We start from the raw sequence: 25,590 nt of genomic DNA on the forward strand, positions 1-25,590 counted from the left end.
GAACCACCTCTTTTCAGGTTGCTCTGGAGAGGGGCCAACAGGAGCCAGGGCTCCTGGTCCTGTTCTCATTACGTTTGTTATGATTACATGCACTGGCAGAGAAACCATAGCTGACCAGCTGGAACAATATAATTTATTACTTTTTCAGATTTGCTTTAATAATTTGCGACACTGGGATTCTGTGCCTCAAATTGATTAGGAGTTCTGGCTACATCATGGCCACAGGGATGTGCCTTTGGCTGGCTGGTAAGAGCACATGACTTTTACCCGATAGTCTGTGGCATCAAATCCCGCCTCAATTGGGTAAATTGCCCCAAGTTATAAGAAAAATATAGTTCTGCATCCTGTAGAAGTGGAGGGGACTCGATATGATTGTTCGACCATCGCCCCTCCTCATATAAACACTCTTTGCACCACTTGGAATGCTTCATCATTCCATTGTGTTTGGTTTTTAATAAAAAGAAGAACTTTGACCCAAAAATAAACTCCCCGCAGATAAAATCACATAAAAGCAATGTTGATTATGAAAAAGGAAAAAAAGGGGGAAAAAATTACAAAATGATTAATATCTCTCAAAATAATCAGAGGAACCTTTTCTTAGTGTCATTTGATTCCTTATTTTCACATCAGCTTTTTTGCGTGTTTGCATCTGTATTTCGAATAACCAACTTTATTGATGAGACATGTCAATGAAAATTAAAAGAATAGCTACTATAGACCTACAACTAGTAGGAGTATGGATAATGTTAGGTTGATTATAGTCTAGTAAAATCAGAAACGTAAGAAATCTAATTTTATTTGCACACCCAAACTCCTGATGCCTTTTCAGAATATCTAGTAATTAATAATTCGCGCTCAAACACCCCCCAAACACACACACACAACCAATAGTTACTTAAATTCATGCATTCCTTTCATTGGCTGCGGATGAGGCGCGTCTCCTATGGGTGGTGTGTGCGCACTGCGCGAAAGGCAATAAAAGCCGCTGTTTTGCGGCAGGTGGCCCTCCTCTCCGTTCCGTTAACACATTCAAGGTGGTCTGATAGAAACATGGAGACTCCTAACAAATCTAGTACCGTTATCAGCTTCGTCTGCAGAGGAACATTAGTGCACTCGACCCCTGAGGAGGCGCTGCTGGTCCTGGAGGATGCGCTGCTGGGAGTGAACTCGGATGGAAAGGTTTTGCGTCTCATATCCTATTTATTATGTCTGTCGTTAAAGTTTTGTTTGATTTGATCGCTGTCGCTCATAATATAAAAAGCACAGCGTTTTTTAAAAGAAAAAAATTATTTTTAGAGCTGAGATAAAGCTTTATTCTGTTGTGTAAAATGACAAAATTGACCTTTGAGAGTTTAGATAAATATCCCAGGAAAAGGATCAAATAACAGGAATACTTATAATAACAAGTAGCCTATACTGCTTATTCCTGACTGTACAGTAGATTATAATACATTAAAGAATAATGGAGCTATGATATAAAAGAAAAACATAACACATTGTGAAATATTTGCTTTTCCGGTTTACATGTTTGGATTGATTGGATGTGGCAAAGATCCGACCAAAACTGTGATTTAATCATTGATAGAAAGTTTTAAGGAAATACAAAGCGCAGTAGGATGTTAACTATTAATAAAAACTCAAATGCTACATATTAATCTGAAGTTTTGTGACTTTCCGTTGTTTCTCTTGGCATCTATTATCCATCCAATCCAATATTATATAATATGTAATCACACTTTTTGTTTAAACAATGTAGCATACTTTGATCATTCAAAATCTGGTAATATAAGCAAATAAAATCCTTTAAAAATTTTACAATCTGCAAAAATTGCTCATAAATCCTTCAACAAAGCTCATCATGTTAGACATAGTTACAAATATGCCTATATTTCCTGTTGGAAATGATTTTCCCTGAGTTTCCATTAAATAGTTTTCCATCCTTTTTTTTTTTTATTTATAAATTTGATCTATAAGACATCAGCCCAGCCTTTAAATGAGAAGAGGATTGTTTTAGCAGTGTGCAGATCTGTTTACTTAACAGGAATAATATAGCAACTATGTCTCTGTCAGAAATTGATAACAAGCCTAATTACATCTATGTGAGCAGCTTTTGAACAGAGGTATACTTATAGAGTAACTTTAGTGCACCATATTTTCTCCTTATACTTGAGTAATATCTTTATAAGATGTTAGCTCTCTTGGTTTTCATTGTTTTACATATGAAAATACATTGATTTGTAAAAGTGTGTTTCTTCTGCCTGCATTTGGAGAAATTATTATCAAATATATTATTTATATTTTAAATGATTTTATTAAAACCTTGAAAATACCAGGACTTTGCATTTTACTCCATCTTATTGTACAATTTTAAATAATAAATCAGATGTTATGATGAGTTACTCAGTACCCGAGAAACCTTTTACCAAATACTTTTTACTATGATGAAGTAGTACTGCACTCTTCCTTATTACACATCTTGAGTACTCTACCCACGTTTGCTCTCTGCTATTCAGCCCCCCGGGTAAGGAGGGGGGCTGAAGTATATATATATATATATATATATATATATATATATATATATATATATATATATATATATATATATATATATATATATATATATATATATATATATATATATATATATACTTCCTTACCCTGTATATAGCTAACTCTTAGCTCTTAGTTATAGAAAACATATTTATTATGCAGGAATAAGGTCTTAGCTCTGTTACACTGGTAGCCAAGAAATCGACATTTTGTTGTCAAGATTCACCTTGTGTTTTTTGTGCAATGACAAAAAAGGAAGTCTAAGTCTATAATAATCTGAATGTGATCTGATTCATGTTCTCCCATCAGATTGCTTTCATTGAGAGAGGAGAGGAATTACAGAAACTGTCCCAGATCTTTGGGTTTGACCCGTCTGCAGTCACTCAACTGGAACAACAGTGAGTAAAAGTGTGAATTTATCTTGATTCAAAATTGTTTGGGATACTTAGCTTTTAGAAAGCTTGCTCCAAAGTTTAAAATGTAAATTTTTAGCTACAATGGAAATGGTTTAGAGGTTTTATAATATTTTTACAGCTTGTTGGTATTTTGTTGTCCTGCAGTGAGTTCTTAATGCCTGGAATGATAGACACCCACATCCATGCATCCCAATACAGCTATTCAGGCACAGCATTGGACATGCCCCTGCTGCAGTGGCTCAACAACTACACTTTTCCCGTGGAGTCACGCTTTAAGGACTTGGAGTTTGCAAATAAGGTCTACACCCAAGTGGTGGTGAGTTTATTCTCATTTTAGACATTTTTTAAAAGAACATGACAAGGAAATAATTGCAGATTTTAGCCTATATACAATTAAATATTTGATCTGTCCTGAAACATGTTTGCAGGTTTTTATACGAGTCCATGGCATCATTATGCTGGATGGTAGCAAAAAAAAAGCAAAGTTATGTTTGCAACTTTAACAGACCATATTTAATTCACAAATTCCTATATGGACCGCTTCAGTATTAGGATCCTGGACCTTGGCTCAAAATCTGAAATCTTTTGATTGAACCTTAACTTGATTATACTACAGTATAAGTCAAAAAAAGGTTAGAATGTATACACCATATTTTGTTTTTTTTTGTTTAGTTTTTTAATAAGCGAACACATTGTGTAACAGTGGGGTTGTTTTTAAGCAAACAGTAGTGTAAAAACACTACATAGCTTAAACCTGGCTTGGCAATTCCTTACAAACAGTTTGGAAAGCTTTAGTTTTTCACGAAAGCAAAACAAATAATGTAATTTATGTTAAATCTGCCAGGAATTCAGGCTCATAATGCAAAAAAAGAAAAAGAAAATTATTATAAGGACAATAGTTTCTTAACAGAGAATGCCAAAAATTACAGAGTAACACTGTCATGAACTAATGCTTGGGTTTCCTCCTTAGAAAAGGACTTTAAGAAACGGAACAACCACTGCATGTTACTTTGCCACCATACACACTGATGCGTCCCTTCTGCTTGGTCAGATTGCAAGTAAGGTTCAAACACATACAAGCATTTTAACATCAAATTATGTATGGTTTAGATAGAACTTGTCCTCTTGAATGATTTATGCCTGTAACATACATGTTGTGCTTTGTCCTCGTCAATGGTAAAAAAATAAAAAGAAAACATTTATAAAAACTACATACATACACATAAATAGATTATTATGGCGGACTTTAGGCTTTGTAGCTCTGATATTATTTATATAAGCTGATGAGGGAAGTGGAACCTCCGAAAATGTAATGTGTCCTCTAAAGTGTCTTGTGACACATCTACAATGACGTGTCTCATAATTGCCTAATCTGTCTCAGATAATATCATTAAGCTCCACTATTATTGTCTAAATTAGTGCAACATAAACAAACGTGAATGTAAGGATCACATGTTCTAGATGAAACGGGCAGATCAGATTTTTACTTTTGTTTGCTGTATTTACTCTCTGCTCAGTGGGAAATGTCTTTGAAAGCAGATTGATCCTTCACCTTTATGCCTTGTTCTTATTATCTCACACTTGCTGCATTGCTTAACACTGGACATATGCTGGGATAAAAATGCAACTCTGCAAATGCTCTGAATCAAGTTCAGGTTTTGTAGCTTTAAACTGTCATTTATGTAAGCAAAGTCATCGGACCTTGATCTTTGATCTTTTCTCACCAGCTTTTATGTAGCCAACTGTCAGACATAAGAACAGGTCTGAGCACATATCCATGTTCCAGGATTTTTACAGGAAGTACTTGTGTTTATTGTTCCAGCTTCATTTAATTGGCTTATTGCTGAAATGGAATGCATTTACCCATGAAGAGTCTTGGCAAAATTACTCAGTACAGAAACTTTGACTTACCTGCCGATCCTGCATTAAATTCATACTACTCAAGTAGTTTTTCTTCTCATAAAAGATTAAGTTACCATAACTTTTAAAAAACAAACTGTACAATAAAATTACTTAAATTATGCTAAGCATGTCTTTGCAGGGCAGTCTTTGCCCCATCATCCCACAACAATTTAATTTATTAATAGGGGCCAATTCACATTGCATGTCAAAACATGTCCTCCTGCAGTCTAAGTCAATAGCAGTCTAAGTTGAGACAGGATGACCTGAGACACTAACTCAGGATGACCTGAGACACTAACAAGAAGTTTTATCAAAAAGGAAAGATTTAAACCTAGCCTTAAAAGTAGGCAGGGTGTCTGCTTCACGGACTAAAACTAGTAGTTTGTTCCACAGAAAAGAAGCAAGATAGCTAAAAGATCCTGCTTCCTATTTAACTTTTTAAATTATAGAATCCACTGGTCAGCCTGAAGATTGGGAGTGAAATTATCTGTTAGGAAGACAAGGAACAATTAGTCCTCTCTTATAAGATGGAGCTCTATCATTTAGGGCCTTGTATGTGAGAATAAAAATTTCAAATTTAACAGCTTCTGTAAATAGCTAAAGCTAAAAGATCTCTCTTTTTACTTTTAGTGGCTTCAGCATTTTAGATCAGCTGAAACACATTCATGCAACTGTGTGAGGCTGTGTTGTGTGTTTTTAACCCCAGGGTAAAGGTTTTTTGTAATGTAACATACAAACAATTGTGTGTTTGTGTTTTTCTTGTTCCGTTGTACTTGAAGTAGTAACTTCTAACCTGCAATGATAAGGTAGATGCTACAGTGTGTTTGTATAATTGCAGGGTAAAAGCTTTACTCAGAGTGAAGAATGTGATTATCACCAGGCAGGCAGGTTAACGAGGTGAACAAGGGTTGGGCTTGTGTGTTGTATTGTAATACCTGTCGTTGTGATTCTTTTGAAATGTGGCATTTAAGGAACAGTGTCTAAAGTGTTAAAGATGAAAATAGCTTAACTTTAATCTTGTTTTAAGAAAAAGAGAGAAAAATAGATCTAAACTTCTCTCATTGATACCAAAGTGCTTAATAAAGTATGCCATTTACAGTACTAGTCCATCCGTTCCTGCCATTTGTATTTATCCATATCAGCACATTTAACAAATAAAATGATCATCTTGATACAGACTGGTACTTATTGATTAAGGGGAGCGAGATTCAAAATGTCCATCTCAAACCTAAAAACATATTTTATGGAATTATAACAATATAATTTTGCAGTATGTCTCTTCTTGCACAACTCTTATTAAAACAAATCAATTAATTTCTTTCTACTTATAATTGATGATAAAAATCAAGAAAGGCTTTGATCTGCTGCAAAGAATATTCACATCAAAATCAAAACATAGGATATGCATGGGATTACAGTTTGGCTCAAAATTATACATAACCACAACAGATTTATTTCATTTTCATGAACACGTTTCACTGAGGAATATACAGAAATATTCCATGAATTTTTGGAATATACTTTATTCCATTAATTAGAATATGCAACCTAATGAGGTTCACTTATCCAATTAAAAGTACCCTTTAAAAATAACTGTTAAGCTAGTTTTCTTTTAACCCTAGTATGCTTTTATTGGCTTATTTTAATGTTGTAGTCCTAATTTATTTATTTATTTATTTTTTTTACATAATTGTATCTGGAAAACCATCATAATTACTTAAAAAAGGTATTGAAAACAGTCTATGGGCAATTAATCTATGTTTTGTGATTAACTTAGTGGATTGATTTACTTTATTATTAAAATGATCAATGCAATTTGAGTCTAAAAATAGCACATACAAAAAGCTGTTCACCAAATTTAAGAGGTATTTTATTGCTGCAATGCAAATCTGCTTTTCCACCATTATTAAAAGCTTTTCTGTATCATTTTTAACATGTCATAGTTAATTAAATTTAACCTAAAAACATTTGTATTACTTTTACATGGTTTCATTATTGTTTAGAGAATACATGTCATATTACTATCAGAGATAAATCCTTAGTTAAATGAGAACTGTTTATCATCCGAGTATGAAAGTGGTATGAATACTTTTTGGTTTAACCGCAGTTGTAAACATTATAGAGAAATACAAGCACTACTTCTAATGAGCAGTGTAGAAAATAATGTTCATAGCACCTGATGTTAGACTTTTTATTTTTCTAATTCTTTTGTTCTGATTGCATTTGCAGATGACTTTGGGCAGCGTGCCTTAGTAGGTAAGGTGTGTATGGACAGAAACGACTTTGTAAAGCATTACAAAGAAACCTCTCACGAGTCTCAAGATGAGACCTATCGGTGAGTGCTGTTCGGTACATTTCTAGACTCATCAAAAAACATGAACAGTTTTAAAACTGTTTATATGAACAATATTTGTTGTCATTAGTGATTTCACAGCAGGGAAAGATAGAATTTTCCAATATTTCTATACACTCTTATTTTTTATTGTATCATATTTTCCCAGATTTTATTTTGTTTCATTTGAAGTCTTTTTTTTTATAGTTTCCTATTTTGCGGATGTAAACCATTTCACACCATTTTCCAACCACATTTGAGTTAGAGTGATTCTGGTCGTACATTTAGGCAGATTTTTATTTTCATTATTTTCATCCACATTGTCTAATTGGGGAGAAAAATGGTTGTGTTTAAAGGTTCACCTTCATTTCAGACAAGAATAATTTGTCTGGAGGAATAATATTATTTGCAACCACATACTGGTATCACCAGAAGTGGGTAGAGCATCTATGCATTCTTTTCACTACTAAAATTATCCTACTCAAGTAAGTAAAAAGCTGTTTGGTAGAAAGTATTCGATAAAAATGCTACTAAAGTAGCCTGTAACTGATGGTGACATTTTACTTAATATTTGATAAGAACACTTTTAGATAGACAAATAAAGTTCTGTACAAATTCAGGAACCTTAAATACCAAAATTAAAACCTAAACCAAACAACAGATAACCAAAAATAACCAAATCATACGGAAGAAACACATTTGCAATGATCTTGTTTGAATAAATCTAATGTTTACAGTAGATCACGTACATATGTTTGAACAGAGTAAAGTACCTCCAGTGACATTATCTACTGTTTGCTGTGTATTCACCTGACCTGTTGCCCAGCAGGCTCAGCAGATAGAAAGTCATGTAAAAACAAGAATGCACCTTTAAACAAGGTTTGTCTTTCTGTGTTTGACTGTTATATTTTTTATTCTTATAAAGGTTGTTCTTCATGCGCCTCAAGTCAAAGTAGCAATACCTCACGTTATTACTGAAGTCTAAAGTACACTGCAGTAAAACTAAATTGCTAATGTAACTGATTACTCACCATTGGGTGTGACACATAACGCATTTTAAAAGCAAATCTGGACAGTTTGAGAGGGAACTGTAGAAGTTCCACCGTGATGCATTATAATTCGTATTATACTCTTATATCCTGAAAAATGAATCTGTTTTAATCATCTTATTGTCATGGTTTTGGTTCTTTTTAAGGTTTCTTTTCTTGTGTCCATCTCCTCCTAGCTCCCTTTTAGATTCTTCTGTCCACACCTGCTCCCAATCTGCTGATTACCCTAGTCTTTATTCAGTCTCCCATTTATAATCCTCCTCTTCAGTTACTGTTTGCTGCTTCCTCTTATTTTCTTAGGTCCTCATGTGTGGTTTCCCTGACATCTCCTGTTTTTTCTGTGCTTTCTTCTGGACTTTGCTACTGTTTCCTTTGGATCAACATTAGATCTACAAGAAACATGAGTGTCAGAACCCTCCATTTAGCTACACTCAAATAATGAAATTGAAGAATTATATTTTCACAAACTGGGACATTGTGGGGGTTGGGGGAAACAGATCCGATCAGGGTAGGAAGCCAACTGTATGGAAACCATATCAAAACAAGAAAAAATAACTTGCATCTAAAATTCACTCATGAGTTATTAAATTATTGTAGGAAAAATGCTTCCATGTCTATTAAATATGCCAAACTACTATTTGCGGACTGCAAATCAGTTTTCTTCTGAAACCATGATGGCATGCAGCCTCAAGTCGCTGCTTGTTCTTTCCATCTTCTCTGCAAACCGCTTTTTAAATGGTGTTCAACCTTGTGTGTTTGCTTAGTTGTTTGCACCATGTGACTCTGTTTGGTCCTCTGATTAACAAGCATCATAGTGACTGTTGGACTGGCTCCATACCGACCATAAACCATTTGGCATGAAGATTTTATTCATGTGAAGCGGACTGCTTTGCTTGAATACTTGAAGAAATTCCCAGAGGGGGAAACTTTAGTTTACAGTCATACCAAATTATTTCAACAAGCCCTGTAACAGCTGTTAAATTGTTTACTAATGTGAACATTCACGCTCCGGAGTCTGTTTACAATGATGAAACAATTATCATAGTAACGATTGTTTACTTCTAAATTTCCAGTTTTATCTCAACCACACATATGTTTATTTCACAAAGAAGGTCCATCTTTTGTGATGTAATAATACTCCCCTGCACCTTTGGGGGACATTATATTGTGCACTTATGTCAATTAACAGTTTAATTGATAGAACAGTGTTTATCTAATATTTTTCTCAGCATAGATACACAATGGTTTGTCAAATGTGCTGCACCTATTATCCATCACTGATTAATCATACACATCAATGTTTGTTTGATTGTTTTTCTCCAAAAGGTTCATCAAAGAACTACTGAGCAAAAAGGTAGGATTCTGCCTGTAAAAGACTCAAAAATAATATTTCTCCCAAATTTTAAGATTTATAGAATTTTTTACATGACTAATTCTCATGTACTTTTTAAAAAAAATTGCAACACAAACCTATTAAATAAAACTTAAATGATGCATATTCATTAATTTAATATAGCCCATTAATTTAGTTTATGTGTCTAGAACTAATAAATTATATAGTATACATAATATACATAACAAAATGAACACTAATTAGCATATTTATATCAAATAAATGAAATGTACTTGTTATGTCAGGCTACCTTTATGTAATTCAAACAATAATCTTTATGTCTTTGAAATAAATGCACTCACTAGTATAAATTTTGAGTAAGTATATATTATAAAGATGAAATACATAAACCTGCTGATTATGTATTTGAAATAAATATGCTTTATGATACAAATAAATATCAATCATCTAAGGTTTAGGTATTTAGGTTTGTGTTTGAATGATCTAAATAAATAACGTATTGTTTATCTCATACATTTACTTATTTCTTAAAATTGGGGTGAAATATTTCTGTGAATTCATATAAAGAAATGGATCCGCTCTGTTGTCTGCCTGTTTGTTATGTTTGTGTGTTGGGGGGGAATCGGTGGTCCTAACAGTACCCTCTGGTAAAGCCTGTGGTCACTCCACGTTTTGCACCATCCTGCACAGAAGCCCTGCTTGCTCAGCTGGGAGCTATTGCCAAAAATAACAACCTGCATATTCAGGTGAGTTCTTATGGTCGACCTGAAAGCAGAGAACATTAATTGTTGAACCTAAAGGGATTGTTTTCTATTTATTTATTTCAGAGTCACATCAGTGAAAACCTGGAGGAAGTAGAGCTTGTAAAGCAGCTTTTTCCCAAATCAGGGTCTTACACAGACATCTATAATAAATGTAACCTTCTAACTGACAAGGTGGGAGCACAGTCTCATCCAGGAGCAAGAATGTGAATCTTTTTATAAAAATTGAATAAAGTAGTCATAATGCTCTCAATGTGAATGCCTTGCAGACGGTTATGGCCCATGGCTGCCACCTCAGTGATGAAGAATTGGCTCTATTCAGAGAAACAGGAGCTGCTTTGTCCCACTGTCCCAATTCAAACATATCGTAAGTCTTTGCAAAGGCCCAGGGCTGATGATACAGTCCAGACAGTAAACAAACATATGAAGTGATTTTTTTTTACAGATAATGGTCTCCCTATTTAACCAGGTTGTGCAGCGGAGTGTTGGATGTACGCAACGTTCTGAATCACAAAGTGAAGCTAGGGTTGGGTACAGGTGAGTGAAAGAGTTTAATTCCACATTATAGTCTGAAACATCAGATTTTGAAGTTAGTTTGTGATTTCTAACTCATTTCGTTGGCAGGTATATAAACTATAACGCCCAACACAAATGAGATCTAAGATACATGCCAGTGAATGTTTGTAACCTTCTCTCTGTTATGCATCAGATGTAGCAGGAGGCTACTCCTCATCTATGCTTGATGCTGTGAGAAGAGCCCTGGACTCATCCAAAGTCCTGACCATCCAGGACCCGAAACACAAAACGCTCACCTTTGAGGAGGTCTTCAGACTGGCCACACTGGGAGGGAGCCATGGTAGGAACCAGTATGAACTGTTGCTTCACATGGCCTTACAATAGATCAACATTAAGTGGTGTGTAACAGAAACCTGAAAGGAAGGGGACACATTTTTAAGGATGTTTTACAGATAAAAAGCTGAAACGTTTGCAATGCATAGTTTTTTAAAAACATATCCCAAGCTTTAAACGTCTCACAGGGCAATGTTTAGATGATTAAATTAAACTGATGGGTTAAGCAGCAAGAGGATCCGTTAAAGAAGCAGGAAATCTTATAACAGGAAATTGAGAAATCCACAGCCAGTGGGAAAATAAATGTGTAATACCATTTATTATGTTTGTGAAGGAGTAAAGTAAACCAAGGACTTGGTTTATTTTTCATGTTAAAAGCCACGAAGGGTTGAGAATAAATATGTTGAGGAAGAAACTCTCTTGGCACCACAGTCATTTTTTCGGTCTAGAACCAAAATGTTTTGTGTAATGGAAAACTTACACAGCGTACATACTCTGAACACATCATGGTATCCTCAAGGGGAAGCATAGTGGTGGTGGCATAAAGCTGTGGGGATACCCTGCTCAAATTTGCTCAAATTTAATACACATTTTATTCAACAATATAGTGTGAAAAGGTATGTTTGGATTAAACTTCTGTTTCTTTACCATTTTGGAAATTTTCTTTTGGATTAAATTACTGTTGAGAAGGAATAACAACACTTTCTATTGTAACTGATGCTTTTAGCCGTGTTATTTTTGCATTGTGTTAATTTAAAGGGCAGACAGTCACATTTTGTATGCTCTTTTCTCTCAAACATACATATAATGATCCTTTACTTTTAGACCATAATTTGTTATTGTTGCGCCCCATGAATTGGAATGAAGTCCAATCCCTAATTTCATAACAGACTTGTAAATATTTGGTATTTCTGTCTAAAGCCCTCTCCCTGGACGAGCAAACTGGAAACTTTGAAGTGGGAAAAGACTTTGATGCCCTGAGAGTTAATGTGGCTGCTCCAGGGGGACCCATCGACCTGATCGAAGATGAAAATCCAAAGGTAACAGAGTAATATCTGAATATATTACTGTAAGACCTAAAGTCAAATCAGTCAAAGAGTTTAACTTAACTACAACATTAATCATTTGACATTCAGGTTCTTTTGGAGAAGTTCTTGAATTTGGGTGAGCTACGGTTTCTTTTTGGTTTCATTCACATGTTTTGGTTTTAGTCTTCCAATTATCACACGTGTAACTCTTCCCTCATTTGTTTTTTTGTTTTTTGTTTTTCACAGGTGATGATCGAAACATTATGGAGGTGTTTGTTGCTGGGAGAAAAGTGGTGCCTTTGAAAAAGCCATGAGCAGACATGCCTTCTACCTTCCTCACAAGGAAATTTTAGGGCAGATTCTTTAATAGAGCCTGAGTTAAGCCAAGCCTGAATTTAGTCTGGAATTAGTAGATTTTAAATCAGGAAACAAGGCACTTTTTAAATACTAGGAAGTTTGTCTTTTCCAAGATATCATTACCCAAGAGATTTACAGTATTATTTACTACTTATGCACCTTCTTTCTTGTATAGTAGGCCTAATTAATCCACACTGAAAAAAAAAGGTTTTATTCCTGCACACATTCATTAAGTTGTATTACGACAATCAGTAACATATGACTTGGTGCTTTTCATTGTACTCAGGGTGCAGAAACTGCAGTAGTTTTGATGCTGTTTTTTTAGGCCTTTGTGTTGAAAGATTCCTTGTGGCAGAAGCTGAAGCTGTGCTTTAACCACTGGACACTCCAACAAAATACAGCCTTGACAAAAAAGTGTTGAAGTGAAAAGAGAAATTTCTCTTTTTTTTTTTTTTTTTTACATTTTTCTAAAAAGTCCAAGAACTGTAAGAGTCCTGATGGTCTTTTTACTGAAAACTATCACCTTATCAGTGACTAAATTGGTTTAGTTCTTTACATCTTTGGGCATACACCAATAAAGGATTGATCTTTTATATATATATATATTGTAATATTTTGATATGCACTTTTGAAATAATATTGAATTTAGAAGAAAGCAAACTTTTTCACTTTTCTTATTAACAGTATTTAACTCAAGTTTGCTTTTTACTGAAAGGGTTGCTAATTAAATCTAAACACTGCACGCTGTGACTGAGTTTTTTTTTTGTGTTTAAGATCATTCTCATTGTTGTTTTGATCTGTTACACAACATGAAATATAATAAAAATGAATAAAGAAACGTCTAAAAGTTATTTTTTATTTGAACTTATTTGTTTTTTCTGTTTGTCATTTGAGATTGTGCATGACAATTCATAGCAAAAATATGATAGGTTCAGTCAACACCTTGATTTAGAACACAGCCTGTTCATGTGGGTCTAATCTAGTTTTTAGAACATTATTAATGGTTTTACATAAAGAGGTAATACCAGTCCAGCCTCTAGAGGGCAGAAAAGATCAAATGCAATATACTGCCCCACACTGGATTAAACTGTGGTTCAGATTATTTGAACTAATTGTGATAGTAACAGTCAGTATCTTACCAATAGTAGACTCAGGCTTCGCGGAATAAAAAAAAAAAAAAAGAAACTCTCTTTATCATACCTGACCTCATATTTCCAAACTGTAATTTTCAGTCCAAATCAAACCTAAAATTATAAGACAAAGGTAACCCTTTTCGACTTTAGTAGTAAAGAACCTTTTGGAATATCCTTGCCACACCTTGTTCTTTCACAAGCAAACAGTTTTTTTTATGTGCTACAAAAATGACAACATACTAATACATACTTATACAATACGATATTTAATGCAGTATTGGTATAATGAAATAATTAGATAACATAAAATAATTGTTGTGCCACATATTTTTGGTATAATTCTTCATGCAGGATATCAAAGGGCTGCAGGAATTTTCTATAATCTTAAAAGACTCTCCTGTCTTCGCTAAGAAGATTGTTTTAAGAATGTAATGATCAGGGGCGGTGCCAGGAATTTGGGGCCCAATGAAAGACATTGACATTAACTTAATGGACAGATTGTTTTTATGCTGGCCTTGAGAATTCATATTTCATTCATATATGCATATAATGACAATAAAACACATGTATTTTTGGTGTGGCAGCTTCAGGCTGCACATGGGAATTATTAACATTTATAGATGTGTTTTAATGGCTGAAATTCAATCTGAATATAAAAATCTACCTGAACAATTCTAATATTGACAGGGATTTTAATACAGGCTCCTGGAAGCTACTCAATGTTTTCTTAAACTGTCCAGGACCCAGTACAAACAACTGCAGGCCATTTTTATTTTATAGTGATTATTATGTAGGAAAAAAATGTTTTTATGTTTTTAGATATATATATATATAAAAAAAGTTTAATTTTAAGTTTTTGAAGTGGTAAAAAGAGGGAAAAACCCGCAGTCTGCAATGATGCTTTCTGTCCCTGAACTAAATGTAGCACACCTTCTTCACTGGGGGGTTGATGAGACAGCGATGATTCTGGTGGATACTCTGTTTAAATAATGGAGGAGGGATGAGGGCAGTTATTTAAATAAATATCCTACTGAACATTTACTAGCGTTCATGTTTCCCCTCTGTAGACTATGACGTTTTCCTGTTGCCTGGTCTGGTTTGTAAATGTAAATTTTCAGCTCTGTGAGCTTTCTGGCTTGGTTGCTTGGCCCTTAGTTACAGACACACTATAACCTCATTACAAATGCTGAATTAATCCTGGTTTATTTTTTTCTTGAAAAAACTAAAACAAAACAAAAAAAAAACAATATGAAGAAAATCTTGTAATCATTTTCTGTTTAAGATTTACAGCAGTATCGACTAAATCTGTGACACGTTAACATATGTGACTGCGGAGGGTGATAGCGAGCATCTGTCTCAATAAACATCTTAAAGAGAATCGAGAAGAAGAGCACCTACGTAAATTATGTAGGCACTCATACAGCAGAGATACTAAGGTTTAAAATGGGCGGTGTTGTTTTCGATGTTAAAAGCTATTACACGAGTCAATGAATGCTCATGTGCTCTCGTTTTAATGTGTTAACCAATTGTAATCATTTGATAAATATTTAACGTAGAATAAATGATCCAAAGTGCTTAAATTGAAGCTTTAGTCTTATTATTGGTTTGATGAGTCCTATATGTGTGCAGACTAACCTCATTTAACATAAAGGTGACCATTCATTTGCAAGAAACACAGCTCACAATTAGGTACACTTCACTTCAGATAATGTAACCCTGGGAATCCCATCAGACCTCAATGTAACTCAGCTTCAGACTCCTACCTTCTCCTTGATGCAGCCTTGAAATTAACATCTAATAACTCAGAATGCATGAAAATTACACCGGTAAAATGTTTACCAATATAAAGATGTTAGACATTGTTGGAAAGCTTAGATTTTCCACAATTCAAACACTAAGTTCATTTTATGAATCACCAAAGCACAATTAACACAGATAAAGCAGCATGTCAAAATGTAAACATGACATAGCAGCCACAACAACAAGCATGTCTATATTGCTGCTGTTCAAAAAAGAGCTATTATTTCTGGAGAATAATAAAAACAACTCTGAGTCATGTTTGAACTGATGCAGCTTGGGTTGTTTTTTATTCACCCAAGTTTCATGTATATATGCAGAAACTAGAAGGTGTTAGCTTTCAAATAATGTATCATACATGTAATTTGGGCTTAAAGTTCCTAAGTTATATGCTTTTCTAGTTGGGTATGGAAAATAGGAGAGGATTTCCCAAACGTGACCCTGTCTCTAAATACCTATGAATTACATCAGACCTCTATGCCTACCTGCCTCTTTCTAACTTAGTAACTAACATCAATATTTCAGTAATTATAAATCCATACATTTCTTATATTTGAATAAGCTTTCATAACTATGAAATATATGTTAATTATCTTTAAGCTTTATTTTGAGCTTTCTCCTGCTTGGCGGTACAGGCCATGCGTAGATAAGATTAATTACCTCAGGTCATAACATCATGTTGATAATCAAACTGTTATTCCATAGTGTAAGCCTGTGTCCTAATTCTCTGTGTTTATTTTTATCTTATTTCTATTATGGCATGTATCTTTAAGATACATAATATTGTGGTAATTGTAGTATTTCTAACTTTCTGTTCTCTGTGGTTCTACATAAAATCGAATTTATTGGTGACAGAAAAAAAAACACACTTGGCATGTGTAACATGTATATTTGCTTAGTTTCCAGGTGTACTGTGCTTAACGCTGTCTTTTAATCAGACTGTAGTGAAATTGGTGATTCCTTTCTCAGTGCTTATCATCTCTTACGTTAGTTGTGTTTAAATCATTACTATTCACGATAATCTTATAGTGCCTACATATAAAGAATCTTGTAATTATTTTGTCTTTTGAAATACCTCCGAACTTTGAACCCAGCAAGCCCATCTTTGTACCGGGGATCTTAAACCCGTTGTACTGTCTTGCAGGACTAAATAAGCCGCCTGTGAATCGTTATGTCTATTCGGCAAAAGTTTAAATGATTTGATAAATCCTTTATTGTAGAGCTAAGACTGTGGATACGGTTGGAATTTGTTCTTAGTTTTCTGTGCAATTATTTGGTAATAAAGACTCCTGAAAGACAAAAATCAGGTAAAACTTAATTATTCCTAGGCAGTTATCAGGAAGTGACGTAACGAAGCGTCTTTTTTATTTCTTCCTCTTTGTAAACTAATAGACTTTCAGCACCTTAATCTGGAAGGTATGTTTCCTTCTACTTAAACACAAGCATTTTTATTCTGTCCCCGAAATATAACAGTACAATAATTTTACTTGAAAAAAGCGAACAATGTTTGATTAATCATTTGAATCTCTAACCTGATTTTCATGGCGTTTTTTTTTATTAGCTGCGCTTGTTTCGGTCTTAAGATTTAATAATTATGTCCGTCGGCCGATATAATATTTATCTTTTATTTATTTAATATTTGCCAACTTAAGCTTCCAGAAGAAAACTGATTCTTCAAAGGTGTGCGTTTGAGTCGTTTTTCTGTTTATAAACATTGGGGAAAAGCGACTTTTATCATATTTCTACATTGATTATATGTTTGGTGTAGGGTTGTACGAAAACAGTAAGGAAAGCAAACATGGATGCTGACAAATAAATGACATTAAATTCAATTCCCTGTTTTAGTTTATTAATTCGGTTATTACTTTGCATCTAATACCCACATAATGAATAGAGACATAAATTATATAATTTAATGCATACAGAAGAAGAAAAATACTTTTCCCCCTCTGTTTGTTGACTGATAAAAAGATCTACAGGCTGTTTTGCAGGTGGTTGATGGGAGTTCAGGAGGTTTCAGGAGGAGAAACTAAAAACATTATGGACTGCATCAGTCCTACCATCTGGCTTCTTGAATACTTGGCTTAAAACGATTGGAAAAGATCTGAAAAGCAAATCTGTGCATTTCAGCCTGTCTGATATTTGCAGATTTTTCAGAAATGCGCACACAGTTTCCACATTCTTCAATCTTTTTTCTTGCAGCTACATGTAATACATCTTTAAATGAAGAATTCAATAAAAATGCAGATTAGGGGGAAAAAAACAAGTAAAAATTTAATGGATATTCACAAGATAAATCTGATCAGCTGCCTTGTGTAATATCAGGTGTATTCAGGATGGAAAAGGTTTTTTGTCTTGGTTGAATAAATACTTGCAACAGCACAGCTAAGGACTTTGTGACATTTTGTTCATGTTTGAGTATAAATACATAGAGTTAGACTTACATCAGAATTTAAAGTAGGTGGAATAGTTTGTCAATTTGTTTAGAAAACTCACCTGAAATACTTAAAATGAGGCTACATATCAAAAGCATATTGTCACCTACTTTGTTTTAAATTCAGAAGCATTCAACATCCTCTGCAGCTTGGACACCAGCTGAAAGCCCATCATGCCTCTGTTTCGGGCTTTGGATGAACAGGCTGAGGCGAAGGCGAGGCCACGGCGGAGGGATCTGAGGAACTCTAAGGGGGCTGGAAGCTGCTGGCGGACGCATGGTGATGATCCGGTCCACTCTCTGACACGCCTCTGCCTGTTGAGCCTCGCTGACAACATGAAGGACCTGTGGGTAAAGGATTATGCGGACAACTATCTTGATCGCTACTCATTCAGATACATCATGGGGCCTTTCAACCTTCTGCGTGAGTTTCTAAGGAGCTCTGACCAAAGAAGTCTTGATGTGAACTTTGTGTTTTCTTGAAAAGTAGGATAAAAGCACAAACTGAAAAATATAAAACAGCCTTCCTTCCCGCCCTCCTCACTGTTTGAATCTTTGTCCATCCTTGTTTTTCATAGTTTTAATTATAAACCAGTTCATACCAGTAGATTCCTTCTTGACGTATTAACACACATCTGCCTCATTTTAATGGGATGTTCCCCCGTTTTTCCTATTTCTAATAGAAAACTTAAAAAGTAATTAAAATTTGTAGCTTTTGCTCCTTAAACTACTTCCATTGAAAAGGAATAACCTGACTAAATACAAAAGGCTCTTATAAGTTGTTTTGTTTATCAACGTAAAATGGAATTAATCCATAGTATCCACCTTTTTTAGACATTGAGTATAATTGTTAAAATCCAAATTCAGGCATGATTACAGTCAGATATAACCAAGCAAGAAACCTTTAAATAGAATCTAAGAATGCTAAGAAAAAAGTCATCCTCTATCAGTCTCAAAAGGGTTAAAACTCCGTTTCCAGGCCAGTAAATTATGATGTGGGAATTAAATTCAAAATTTGAAAACTTGGAATACTGGTGGAAGTTTCCAGGAGTTGGTATCCTTCTAAAATAACTCAATTAGAGCATTGGTGAGCCCAGAACAACATGGCAGGTGTCAGCTGCCTCACTGGTCAATAGAAAATAATCTGGGCATCTTAATGCTGAAGAGATAAAAAAGGAACTTTCAGGAGAGCTGTCATCCTCTCACATGTGGAATAAAAAGAATATTGTATCAGATAAAAGACGTCTTACCTAATGTCATGCATGGTGGTGGTGGTGTAATGCTCTGGTGGCTCGAAATCCCCCAAAAACACCCAAAAACTTTGGAGTCTGAGCAAGAAACTGACTGAGATATGCTGTGTGACTTTAAACAAGCGTTCACGCTCACTGACACTATGCTGATGTTATTTTTACAGAGAGCAAAAACTCCTCCACTTATCCAAAAACCTTACAGACAGTGGTTACCACCAAGGCTAGCAAAAGCAGACATGACAGTTAGTAGGCAATCACTTTTTTTCCCCACAGGGCCTGGTTGGTTTAGATAACTTCTCCCTCAAAGAAATGAAACATTCTTTGCATTAGCTGTTAAAGATAAAGATCTCTGATGAACTGAAACATTTAAGTTTGAAACAAAAAAATGAAGCTGAAGGAATCTGTGATGATTTCTTTGTCTTGGGCTTCCCCGATTTGAGGTTTTCTATTTAATTATTTCAATGTTTCTGATTGCTTTAAAGTAAATTATGATTACAGCAGCATCATGCCATAGATCTCTGTTTCTGCAATCACAGCTGGTGAGTTGGTGGAAGAGCTGACGTGGCTGCTGTCCACCAGAAAGCAGCTGTCTCGGGCAGCCCTTCACCTGCTGCTGGTCCCTCACCTCCGAGCTCTGTCCCTAGAAAGGTGTCCTGGCTTGGTGACCCCGGCCTTAGGGGCACAAATTGCTGCTCGTTGCCAGGTAAGTCTCTGCCTTTAACTCCTAAATGTTCCAGCTTGGCATAAAAATATCATGAAAGATTTGTTTTTTTTCTCTAGGATTTATGAAATCCAGTTTCATAAAACATCAATACAATGAGGCAAGTGTAACAGAACCTCCAGCATTTTAGAAGTTTAAGACCAAACTTATGTTCCTGCGTTTAGACCCAAGGAAATCTTATCCCCCCCTGCAGTCCAACAGATTTAATTTGACATTGTACATGTTTAAATAAGATCCTCCTATGTATTTTCTCCTCTGAGGTAGAAGTCCGCTTTGCTTCCCTCTGATCTCTTCAGTCCGGCAGCAATAGAAAGGAGAGGTGAAATGAACAGCATCAGTTTTTACAAGTGTTATGATCGTCCTGTAGCTTTCTCACTCGTCTTTACTCAAATAAGCTAATTACTTAGCATGTTACCAACACAAAAAAGCAGCTTTTTAATACATGCAGCTTTGGTATTGATTAATTAGAAATCTTTTTTTTCCCTCTTGCATTCTTTTTAAAAAAAAATTCTGTCAGGGTCTGCGAAGTCTGGACCTATCCGGAGCCCAGCAGCTACCTCCAAAGGTCCTCTGTGAAACCATCTCCAGTTTGCCTGTCGTGCGATCGCTCTCCTTGGCTGGAGTGCCTTGTGACAGGAGTGTAATTCAAACAGTTGCTCGCTGCTGTCGTTTTTTGCAGCGCCTGGATGTGTCCCGCTGTCACCTCCTCTCCCCTGCTGCTCTGCTTCCTCTCGGTGCTGTGGCTTTTACTCCATCCTCTTCCAGCTCCATCAGCTCATCCTCCGTTTCCTCTACCTGGTCTCCTCTCCCACTCAGCAGCCTGTTGGCTCTGGATATTGGGTTTGGGGAACAGGAGGAAGACTCTCCCATGGCAGCAGCCTATCTCCTTCTGTCCCTGCCTTTCTTGGAAAGTGTAGCACTGGAGGGCGTAGGACCAGCTTGCCATCTCATTGATCAGAGACAGTTCAGCCAGGGTGATGAGTTTACCAACAGGGAAGGAGTTTCCAGGCTGCATGATGTGTGGAGGGAAAGGATGCTCAGACAGGGCACAGAAAGCTGGATGAAGACGAAGGAAGGAGGGTCTGCTGATGATGGAGAGGAGAGTGAAGAGGTGAGGAGCTCGTTCTTGGAGGGGTGTGGCTGTGAATCTGCAGAAAATGTCAGCGAAGATGACCTACCTTGCTTGAAAACCCAAACAGAAGAAGGGAAACACGGTTTGTCCCAGTCAGGCCTGATCCTGCAACTAAGAGATGTTAAAGGTGTAACTTGTGAGTCTCTAGGGAGTTTAGGGAATTTGTGTCCCAGCTTAACGTCTCTATCCATGAACCTAGACAAACATGAAGATATAGGTGGAAGGAGCCAAGGATCCCTGTTGACTACTAATCTTCAGACCTGGTCAGGTCAGCTGCAGAGTCTTTCCTTCATCTACTCTGGCCAAATGGTGGATCTTCTTCCTGCCTTACAAGTTTCAGGTTGCTCCCTAATCTCTCTGACGTTGGAGGGGGTGAAAACCAGCCCTCACAGCCCACTGCTGCAGCTCATTAGAGTCTGCCCCAGACTCAGAGACCTCCTTATTTCTGCTGAGCCTCCTGTTACACCACAGCACCAGACCAACGATAACCAACAGGATGATCAAGATCTACCAAAGCTGCCATATCTCCGCTCTCTCAAGCTCTGGTAATTTTCTCTTTGAGTCACTTCTCTGAATTATTGTTTCTTTTATAAACTTCACATACAGGCAAAGCTAAAAAATACATTACAGACAGACTCAGAAACATTTCACAAGCAATTTGGATATATCTTAGTCATACTTTACTGTTGCTCAACATGTGTAAACTGTTCTCTGACAACCAGTTAAAATAATATTTAAATGTTCTTTCAATTTAAAGAAATCACACGAAAGTTAAGTTGGGTGGCAGATTGGATTTTCATTTATTTTTTTTATCTTTTCTTTTACTTTCTGAGAGCAAATTTTGCATTGATATGACATCATCCCCAAAGTAATTCAATACTAAATTCACAATTTCTTGCAAACTATTTCCTCTCTGTTGAATCTCTCATAAAATCTGAGGTTAGAAGCATAAATAACAATTTATTTGGGGCGATTTTTTTGTCATAGACCAGCACAAACTGCATAGTAAAGATAGACATGGTTTTGAATGTTTTATTTTTATTTTTACAATTTTTTTTATTTTTTTTGGAATACCTTGCTGAAAGCTTTGCATATCTAAAGACCAACATCTTTGGCCAGTCTTGAAAAAAACAGCTCAATCTTACACAGACTGAACTAAGAGCATCTCTAAACAATTTTAAATGTCTTGCAATAAATATTTTTGTTGGATTTAGCTCTTTACTGTCTTGGCAATTCCAAATCATGAATATGAGTTGATCTAAAGAATTTGTTGTGGCTGCATGTTTAAGGTTGACTTTTATAAGCAGCTTTGAAGACTTTAGCTTTTTAAATACACTTTTTTTTATTTCCAGCTACCTTGCCATTAACTCCTTCCTGACAGTCACTGCCGATGTACAGCTGCACAATCTGTTCTAAATATATTGCTCATTTTAATATTAGAATATGCTGATGGAATAACATTTACATATAGATTGCCACTGTAATGTTCAGGCTGTTGAATTGCGTGTAGCTGCTGAAGTTTCCACATTAACTGCATAACCAAGAGGCTAAAGTTCACATTCTGCTCAAAGCACTCCTCAGAGAAGGAAGAAATGTTGATTTATGGCACCTGATGCAGTTATAGCAATGCTCACTATTAGCTTTGCCAACATCACCTTTCCAGTATCGTGCTGCCTTGGGTCCACACAGTGCTCTGAGAGATGTCCAAAGGTTGGGATATTGTTTTATAACCCAACCTAATGCATCTCCACAGCTTTGTCCCAGACATTTCCGCCTTGTTCATTTTTTTTACAAGGCTGTTTGCTCACTTATCTTCTTTAACGAAGCTCAGAGGCCTTTAAAGAACAGCTGTTTTCAGTTTCAGCTGTTTTTATTCAAGTGTTAGAGTTATAACTGCACATGCATGCCACACTTTTCAGCTTTTAACTTGTAAAAATAAATCATACATGACTATCCTACTCAGTATTTTATGTGAGTCTATTAAAAAAACTCTGGATAATTGTTTTTCGTTGTAAAATATCAAAATATGGAACATTTCTACAGCAATACTTTTGCAAAGCTTTGCACAAAGTACTGATTTTGACATTTATTATTCCTTTCATTTGAAGTCTTTAATATGTAAACAGGGCTTTCCATCTGACATTATATAAACAGTATATTATACCACATGAACTGGAGAATAAAATATAAAATTTTGGTTCCTCCAGCTATTTTTTTTTTTTTTTTCTGCACCCGGAAAGTTTCACTTTACTAATCTTTTCTGTTGGTGTCTCTCAAATCTCTGCAGTTTTTCCTATGAGCACAATCAAATGAAGCCCTTCATGTCCTGGATGTCCCTAAAGCAAGTGATCAAATGTGTCCTGATTGGTTCTCCTTTACTGGAGAAGCTCTCCTTGATCTCCCTTCCTTGCCCTGTGAACTGCGTCTTACAGGACACCATCCAAAGAGCTAACACGGATGCAAGTCACTGTTCCGATTCCACTGCCTTACCACCACTGCCGCTTGGAAGGATAGAGCATATTGACCTGCTGCGAACAGATGTGCAGATGAGCACTGTGAAAAGCATGATGCAACTGAGCAAGAGGCTCAAGTACGTGAACGTGAGCTACTGCTGGCGGATCAGTCAGCGTGAGTGGCTGGACTGCCGCAGGTTCAGACAAGTTGAAGTTGTCTGGGTGTAAAAAGAGGGCAGGATTCTAAGACTGAAGCCCAACTGTTGGAGCCTATTAAGAATTAGATTCATTTATCTTTTGCAAAATTATTAATGTTAAAGAGCTAAGGTTATGTGAATGGTAGAGTTATTGTTTATTTGTTTATGTATTGGTTTTGCTTTGACCCTCCTCCTTGTCAGTCCGCCTCCTGCTGAGATTAACAAGTAGAAGCAGCTGATGAGGTGGATCTGATTGTTTGTTTGAAGGAGTGAGGAGTGCAACAGTTTTTTCACACACATCACTTAGCTTTATATTCGAATTTTTGTAAGTCAACTCTGAGAATATTTCTCTTATTTTTTATTAGTAAAGAAAACACCCTTATTTTGAAACAAGAAAATTCTCCACGAGTGCTTTTTGTTTTGTGAGTCGAAAAACCTCCTCCTAAGACTACTCTGGCAATTTTTGATTTTTTTGGAAACTTTTTTGATGCAAGAGTAGCCGCAACAAGTGAAAAAACTTCACTGATGACTTGAAGAAGAGCCTAAAGTCGGGAGCTGCCAGCCGATCACGCTCTGATGCGCAAAGAAAGCAGCCAGCGGGCCGTGAGTACAATCAGCTGACTGAGTTTATGAATGAAGGCGCCGCTGCGCTACAAAGAATGATCGATAACTACAGAAAGCAAAGCTGTTGATTTCAAAGAAAGATGGATTAAAGGATTAAAGGTGGGTGAGCAGGACTTTTATTATATGAATAAACCCAAAGCACATTTTACACTTTAGATTCTATATTTGACAAATCTCTATTTGATCTTTTGACTTCACTGTTATAAAAAATTCAAAAGTTTCATTGACTGTATTGTTCTTTTTGGTTTACTTGCTCCAGATTTCTAATATGACTGAAAATCTAAGATGAAAGGTGTTTAAGAAATCTGTTTTAGAAAGTGCACTTTGTTTCTCCTTCTTTTATTAAACTATGACAATAAATTCCATTAGAGTGGATGCAATAATGGCTCATGTCTTAGTGTTCACTTGTCATCTGGTTGAACAAGTCAATGCATAGAAATTTGTACTCAAACTGCTATATTTTCTGTTGTAATTTAGCAATCTGAAATATTCTGTTTAGATAAAAATATTTAGAAAGGATTCATAATTCTAACCTTTGGCAGATTATCCTCATCCAACCGTAGCATCCAAGTTAAAACCTGCTTTTGATATAGGTAATGATCTCCAAGACAGATTTTTTTCCCCCTGTTCTTATACTGATCAAAGCATTTTGATAACAGCACTGGTCAATAGAGGGTGATGGTTCTATATTGTCTTCTATACAATGCCATGTATTTTTATGTAAATGTAAAGTGCAGTAAAATAGCACAAAATTCTAAAATTACATTTGACTTACTTATCTAATTAGTGTTTGCCCAATTACTATTGAGTCTGTTTTAATTAGATAATCTAATCCCAAAGGACTACCTGCAAGGCAGTGGTTTGTTTATAAAGATATATTGTCTCTGTAAAGTGCCTTGAGATGACATGTGTTGTGAATTGGCACTATATGAATAGACTGAATTGATATCTGACTTTAAACATATGCTGGTAAAAATGTCTTAAGTTAGGAATGTTTGTTAAAGAGCTAATATTAAGTCCAGTTTTACTTTTTATACAACTTGTTTGTAATTTGACTGTTAATATTTTTGAATATAATTCTTGTTATATGTGCAAAATTAGTATTTCTGCTGCTTTCTATGCAGTATTTCCTTATACTGGAAGCTCAGTATGCATCTATCTCTTTCCTCACTAGCAATGTGCTGCTCTTTCTGGGGGATCACAAAGTGATTATATCCAGACAAATTTGAGGTCTGCTTAACGTATGGTTCA

General features: G+C 35.6%; 2 protein-coding genes across 3 annotated transcripts; both read left to right on the forward strand.

The window, feature by feature from the left end:
• The first annotated feature begins 992 nt into the window (after positions 1-992).
• gda (guanine deaminase) lies at positions 993-13,449 on the forward strand. The gene is made up of 14 exons (XM_038285660.1): positions 993-1,179; positions 2,860-2,948; positions 3,111-3,282; positions 3,937-4,024; positions 7,098-7,203; positions 9,576-9,603; positions 10,242-10,349; positions 10,431-10,538; positions 10,634-10,731; positions 10,834-10,901; positions 11,074-11,220; positions 12,135-12,253; positions 12,350-12,377; positions 12,488-13,449. The coding sequence occupies exons 1-14, from the start codon at positions 1,051-1,053 to the stop codon at positions 12,553-12,555; spliced, it is 1,356 nt and encodes a 451-aa protein (XP_038141588.1). The 5' UTR covers positions 993-1,050; the 3' UTR covers positions 12,556-13,449.
• Positions 13,450-16,872: 3,423 nt separating this feature from the next.
• Positions 16,873-25,348, forward strand: si:ch211-214j8.12 (uncharacterized protein LOC100000539 homolog). 2 transcript variants are annotated; one of them, XM_038285665.1, is made up of 6 exons: positions 16,873-16,944; positions 18,090-18,386; positions 19,749-19,915; positions 20,451-21,610; positions 23,353-23,780; positions 24,434-25,348. In XM_038285665.1, the coding sequence occupies exons 2-5, from the start codon at positions 18,137-18,139 to the stop codon at positions 23,744-23,746; spliced, it is 1,971 nt and encodes a 656-aa protein (XP_038141593.1). In that variant the 5' UTR covers positions 16,873-16,944; positions 18,090-18,136; the 3' UTR covers positions 23,747-23,780; positions 24,434-25,348. The 2 variants fall into 2 exon arrangements, with proteins under 2 accessions (XP_038141593.1, XP_038141594.1); XM_038285666.1 differs by having other exon boundaries at positions 16,889-16,944; positions 18,093-18,386.
• The last annotated feature ends 242 nt before the right edge of the window (positions 25,349-25,590 follow it).

Source organism: Cyprinodon tularosa, unplaced genomic scaffold (genome assembly GCF_016077235.1).
Source record: "Cyprinodon tularosa strain WSP-4 unplaced genomic scaffold, ASM1607723v1 ctg214, whole genome shotgun sequence".
Classification (NCBI taxonomy): Eukaryota; Metazoa; Chordata; class Actinopteri; order Cyprinodontiformes; family Cyprinodontidae; genus Cyprinodon; species Cyprinodon tularosa.

What these genes read in the sequence shown, in the direction of transcription:
- gda (XM_038285660.1), top strand. Translation starts at nt 1,051, where the DNA reads ATGGAGACTCCTAACAAATCTAGTACCGTTATCAGCTTCGTCTGCAGA. An exon ending in GTCACTCAACTGGAACAACA is followed by an intron (nt 2,949 to 3,110) that starts GTGAGTAAAAGT and finishes GTTGTCCTGCAG; the next exon opens with TGAGTTCTTAATGCCTGGAA. An exon ending in TCGAAGATGAAAATCCAAAG is followed by an intron (nt 12,254 to 12,349) that starts GTAACAGAGTAA and finishes TTTGACATTCAG; the next exon opens with GTTCTTTTGGAGAAGTTCTT.
- si:ch211-214j8.12 (XM_038285665.1), top strand. Translation starts at nt 18,137, where the DNA reads ATGCCTCTGTTTCGGGCTTTGGATGAACAGGCTGAGGCGAAGGCGAGG. An exon ending in AAATTGCTGCTCGTTGCCAG is followed by an intron (nt 19,916 to 20,450) that starts GTAAGTCTCTGC and finishes AAATTCTGTCAG; the next exon opens with GGTCTGCGAAGTCTGGACCT. An exon ending in CTCCGCTCTCTCAAGCTCTG is followed by an intron (nt 21,611 to 23,352) that starts GTAATTTTCTCT and finishes AAATCTCTGCAG; the next exon opens with TTTTTCCTATGAGCACAATC.